Here is a 6,000-nt window from a genome sequence, read left to right as displayed (position 1 = left end):
CGTAAAAATTGGCAAACGTGTTTTGGGCATATTTTGCGCATATGGAATGTTTATAGTTGAGGCCCCCTGGTCAGTGGCAACCCGTCATTCAGGGCAGGTGGGGCATATCAGTTTGCTAACAAGTTAAAACATTTATTGAGTTAATAAAGCTGCATATTAACATGGTCTCTTTTTAGGTTTATTGAGTAAGGCAGCTCCAAAACACAGGTGTTTCAGCTTAGCTCAGTTCTTTCTGTGGTGGCAGCTAGCGGACAATACAGAGCGTAGGGGTTGGTAATCTTCTCTAGTTGCATCGTGATTGGCTCAGTGTTCTGTCACTTTGAAATCTACAGGGAGAGCTAGAAATTTCAAGCCCCCTTTGGTGCTGCCATAGATTTACATTAGAAATGCCCATCCAAGAAGGCTCAAGGTCATTGGCCACAGGTAAAATGATGTCAAATCACGTTATATCTACCGTAGCTTTGATTGGACTGACTCATGTCAACATCATACTTTCAAAATCTTAGCTAGCAAGTTGGACAAGCAGTCATTGTCATGAATCACGTTGACAGTCTACTGGCAAATCCTTTTCAATCCTTGTCATATGAAGAGAAATTATAGATAAAATGTATCAGTGATCATCGGCCATTGGACATAAACGTTACACAGCAAGTTCAACAATCGCAAATGCAACAATGAGTGGTTTGGAAGGAATCAGTGGCTAACTGCAAGCATTGCAAAGCAATCACTATTTTGCTCCCCTACCTGCTATTCGGTGGAGAGGGTGTGTGGTCCAAGTCTGGGTTTAAGCGTTTCTTTTCCAAGCTTAAAAGGATAAACATTCACACGCAACACCATGGGCCAGAGAAGATTGAATACATTGGCCATGCTGTCAATCCAGCATGACTTCTGCCATGTTCAAAACAACTGGAAACTTGGAAATCTCAGACTTCAGTAAGTTCAACACAACTGGGAACTCAGGAAAAAAAGATTTTGAGCAGTCATCTAACTGGGAATTCTGGCCTCTTTCTAGAGCTCCGACCTGAAGATCACTGACGTCATAATTCAACCTTGTTTTTTCCCAAGTTCCCAGTTGTCTTAAAAGCACCATAAATCCAAAGAATGCCAGACTTTGATGACAAAGCTTCATGACAAAATTTTCCTACAAGAAGGACTGCCGTGCCACCTTCCTGTTCAAGTGAGCACAGCACAACAGTGAGTCCTAAACTGTCTTGTATGCTGCTGCAATATGCCAGGGAGATATGTATACTGTAGATAAGATAGTAATACTAAATGTATGTTGTGGCTGTTAGCAGCCTATCTGCCTCACCCTAATAATTTGGTCCCTTTCCCCCTCTAAACTTAGCCTACTGTTCTGACTTGGTGGTGCACATGTGGCCTATAGCCTGTTTTAGAGAAATGTCTTCAAATATTGTAAGAGTTTTCATTGTCTGCTTATATGCCCCATGAATTGATCCTACGGTCCTGACTTGGTGTACAGGGAGAATACTGTAAGAACGGCCCATGTTCTGAATTCTGTCGCTGTACATTTTAAAAGTGCTGAACAAATAGTTATATTGACTACGTCCGTCTTAGCTTGCTCATTAATGTCATAATCAAAATTACGGCTAGCCCCCCTGATCCACTCACCGTTCCCTTATGCCATAGTTTGTACTGTACATCTCAATTGTTAGTAGAAACCACATTTGTTTAAACAAGTCAGCCACAACAGCTATGTTTTTTATAAAGGCAGTAAATGAGGCTGAATGAACTGTTTGGCTGCCAGACAAGGCTCCGCTGATAGCCAGGTGTAGCGGTGGTAAGGATCCCCTGCATGGTGCTGAAAAGACAGTTTGTGTCATTTTTCACAGTTATAGTGCAGTTCATGTATTGCTTAGTGTTGTGTAGTGGCTTTGCTGGCATGCATAAAATAAAATAAAAATTGAGTTTGCCCCACCAATATTTACATGCTAAAATCACCAGTGCCCCTGGTGATTAAACTGTTTTTATGTGTCAGACACATAACAGGCTCAATGCAGTGATTTAAATAAAATCATATTCTTTATTTTACAAATTTGCACAATAGTGGAATAGTGGTGAACAAATACAAATTAACATACTTACTCATGTGGATACACTCATACACACACACAAGAATGAGAGAAGGTGAAACTCATTACTGGAGACTTGTAGGCGCCGAGGTCCAGAGTGATGACAAAATTCCAATTTATGACACTCTTTGGATGGCTGACCATCTGTGGGCTATCAAAGGAGTCGAACACACCTTATCTGAGGCTTTCACCGGGGAGGGACGTTCCTCCCGAACCCTGGGAGTGTGGACACCACTCCTCATACAACATACATACATACATACATGAACACAAACAGACACAGAACACTCACGAAGCATAACATCACCTTCCTTACTTCAATGGGCAATCAGATCACATAGTCCAGTTAAACCATTTCACATTCACAATGCTCAAATGACCCAGTGACTTTATCTATTCAAAAAAAGGAGTGTGAACTGAAATATACACAGAGGAGGGTGCTGCTCAATGGTGGGTGACTCCATTCTGTCACAACATGAACTACACCCCCATTTCTTGAGTCTAATGGAATCCCCAGATGTGACCAGGCTAGTGACCGATGGGAGAAACCATTGGCTAATGTTTAGTCAACAGGGGTTGGCATTTTCTGATTTCAGTAAAGAGGTGTAACTTAACAAATAATCATGAACAATGTTCATGATATCAACATTAATCAGCAAAAACAGTATTTGATTGTCTATGCAATTGCTTGTGACGGGAGATCCCTGTGTTCGGGTAAAAAACTCATTTTCACTGTTTTAATTTACTAAGGGTAGTGAAACTTACGAGTGAAAGAGGGACAGTAGTGAGACAATTTGGGAGGAGTGAGAGAAAGAGAGGTAGAGACCGGCAAAGAGAAAGAGAATGTAAACAGCAAACAAGTGAAATAACACAGACTTTTCTCCCTCAAATCTCCCTGTTCCTTCTTAGCAACTCTCCTCCCAGATCTCGCTTTGCCTTGGACTACAGCTTCAATAGTGCACCTCTGTTACTTCCTGTGAAGCTCTCAGGTGATTGGTGGGTTCTAGACCTCCACCTGGCCCTGGGTGAGGTGGGTTCTGAGCTGCTGGGCCGCATTGGTGATTTTCCTCTGGTGTCCCAACAGGTTCACCCCCAGGTTCTGCACATCCCTGAGGGAAGGAGAGAATGAGAGAGAGAGAGTTCAGAAAAGTATCCATTGCTTCTAAAGGAACGATTTGCATTATATGAACATGTCTTTATTTATATTGAAATGGAAGCCCAGGACTCACTCTATGGTTAGCCTGCTGACTCGGTCCAGTGTGTCCAAATGTGCCCTCTCAAACTGGTCCTTATACCTGTCCATCCTTAATGCTGTCAGCCACTCACTGACCGTCGCCACCGACGACAGGTCTGTGGGGGTGGGGCTCAGCAGTGGCTGGGTGGAGCTTGAGTTGCAGAGGGAAAGATCGAGATCGAAAATGATTGGCCTAACATAGCAATGATTCAATACATTTACATGATAACATAATACATGCTCTCCTAAGATCACTGTTTGGGAATGTGATCCATTACGTCTGCTGTGTAAAATATGGAAGAAAAGGCAGATGGGAAGTGTAGTCTCACCGGGGTTGCTCTGCCTTGAGGGAGGCAGGGTGTCGTATGAGCCTGTCCAGAGAGGAGAGGAGGGAGTCGAAGCCTAGCCGGTCGCCCCTCTCAGCCTGCCAACACTGCAGCATCAAGGAGTGGAGAGCTGGAGGACAGTTATGGGGGGCTGGGAGACGGTACTGGTCTGCTACTGCCTTCATTACCTGTATTATAGGGAGGGAAGAGAGAGGAGGTAGGGGAGAAAGAAGAGGGACAGGGGCAGGGAGAGAGAGAGGCAAAGGGAGTGAGAGAGAAGCAAAGGGAGAGAGAGAGAGAGAGAGAGGCAAAGGGAGGAAGAGCAAGAAGAAAGAGAGAGAGCGGGAGAGAGAGAGAGAGAGAAGCAAAGGGAGAGAGAGAGAGAGAGAAGGAAGGAGGAAGGGTATTAGTAACCATCTGGATGTTAACAAGTTGCCCTATATAGAGAGGTCCCATCAGTACAGAGGGACTTAGAGATGATTAACCATTCTGTTCAGCTGTCAGTGTGTTTAGTCACTGTTTGGCTCTCGCTTAACCCTCCCACAACTCACTTCCTGATTGCTCATGTCCCAGTATGGCCGCTCGCCATATGACATCACTTCCCACATGAGCACTCCGAAGCTCCAGACATCACTAGCTGAGCTGAACTTGCGATGCTGGAAGGCCTCCGGGGCTGTCCACCTGACAGGAATCTTACTGCCCTGAGAGGAGAGAGAGGGATGAGTGGTTGAGAGAGGAGAGAGAGGGCTGAGTGGTTGAGGACTGTGAATGTTGTGATCTTCTATTAACATAAGTAGTCTTTTAGAGTGGAAATACAAGACTAATCATCATTAAACAAACACAGAAGCATATCAACATGAAAACTGAAATTTCCCAGCAGCATGTACCAGTGAGGCAGTGTAGGTGGGCATGTTATGGTCCAGGCCCCTCATGAGCCGCGACAGCCCAAAGTCAGACACCTTACACACCAGGTTAGAGTTGACCAGCACGTTCCTGGCAGCCAGGTCCCGGTGGACAAAGTTCCTCTCAGAGAGGTACCTCATCCCAGCCCCAACACCCCTCACCATCCCTACAAGCTGGAGAACACTGAACTGGTCCTCATTCTCCTGGGGAGTGAGAGAGATGGAGAGAGATACATTATATTTCATTAACTGACCATAATCTACTGTTTTCTCAGTCTCACCCTGAGGAGTTAGTTACTGTGTAGATGGGAGTTGTAGTTCTTAGTCTAACATGGTGTAGATGGGAGTTGTAGTTATTGGTCTACATGGTGTAGATGAGAGTTGTAGTTCTTAGTCTAACATGGTGTGGCTGGGAGTTGTAGTTCCTAGTCTAACATGGTGTAGATGGGAGGTGTCGTTCTCAGTCTAATATGGTGTAGGTGGGAGTTGTAGTTCTTGGTCTAACATGGTGTGGCTGGGAGTTGTAGTTCTTTGTCAAACATGGTGTAGCTGTTGTAGCTCTCACCCTGAGGAAGGCATCCAGTGGTCCATTCTCCATGAACTCAGTGATGATCCTCTCTGGTGGGCTGTGGGTGACCACCCCTTCCAGCTTCAGCACGTTGGGGTGGTCAAACTGTCCCAGCACCCCCGCCTCGGTCATAAACACTGCCTTCTCTCTGTCTGTCACGCCCCAGCGCAGCGTCTTCACCGCCACCAGCACCTCCCTACGACCCAGGGGCCGGTAGCGCCCCCGAGACACCTCCCCAAACTGGGCTGGAGGGGGTGGGGGAAAGGGTGGGAGAGAGAGAGAGATGTTATGCGTTGAGTTTGGACCCAGCTTGACTCCTGGCCCAACATATGAAAACACATTTTGTTTTTACAGAACTATCCCTACAAGCATGAATCAAACCAGGACCCCTACCTGCACCAATCACCTCTTCTATCTTGAGGTGAGAGGGGTCGATCTCACGGGCAAATTCCTTGACCGCCTCACTGGGGTCCTCATAGGTGGAAGGGTCTACGTAGTACTTCACCCCCCCTGACAGAGGGAACACACAGAGCAGGGATGACTGTAGTGAACCAGTACAACTACAAAATAGGGCCTGTGGAGTGTTGATGTACAGTATTTGGCCCTAGACTTGGACATGTCTGGGTCAAGCCATGCTGCGTGACATGCTGCATGATGGCAGAACACTGAGCCCAGAGGGATAATGGCACCCTCATTAAATAAAAATACAATTTATTTCTTCCTCTCCTCATCTTTCTCTCTTCTTATCCCTCTCATTGTCCATGTCTTTTTCCCTCTATCTCTCTACACATCACATTTCTCATGCGGTCCCTCTCTTCTTCTCTTTCTTTCCCTCCCCCCTCTTTCTCCCACAAGCCCTTGGGGTTATGATGGTAATGGG

At 45.8% G+C, this 6,000-nt stretch overlaps 1 protein-coding gene across 3 annotated transcripts in view; it reads right to left on the bottom strand.

The window, feature by feature from the left end:
* Positions 1-2,021: 2,021 nt before the first annotated feature.
* The window catches only part of ephb6 (eph receptor B6), a 75,083-nt gene continuing 71,104 nt past the window's right edge, over positions 2,022-6,000 (bottom strand). Inside the window, exons 13-19 of one of the 3 annotated variants that reach the window (XM_036968791.2) lie at positions 5,514-5,630; positions 5,118-5,365; positions 4,538-4,756; positions 4,202-4,351; positions 3,654-3,838; positions 3,320-3,475; positions 2,022-3,199 (exon numbers count right to left, since the gene is read on the bottom strand). In XM_036968791.2, the coding sequence (XP_036824686.1) occupies positions 3,094-3,199; positions 3,320-3,475; positions 3,654-3,838; positions 4,202-4,351; positions 4,538-4,756; positions 5,118-5,365; positions 5,514-5,630 (1,181 nt within the window). In that variant the 3' untranslated portion in view covers positions 2,022-3,093. The remainder of the gene's footprint in view (positions 3,200-3,319; positions 3,476-3,653; positions 3,839-4,201; positions 4,352-4,537; positions 4,757-5,117; positions 5,366-5,513; positions 5,631-6,000) is intronic. The other 2 variants (XM_036968793.2, XM_090225135.1) reach the window with 2 other exon arrangements.

Source organism: Oncorhynchus mykiss, chromosome 3 (genome assembly GCF_057628025.1).
Source record: "Oncorhynchus mykiss isolate SJ-2025 chromosome 3, ASM5762802v1, whole genome shotgun sequence".
Lineage (NCBI taxonomy): Eukaryota > Metazoa > Chordata > Actinopteri > Salmoniformes > Salmonidae > Oncorhynchus > Oncorhynchus mykiss.
Note: the sequence above shows the minus strand (reverse complement) of the source record. Positions and strands in the feature narration are given on the sequence as shown.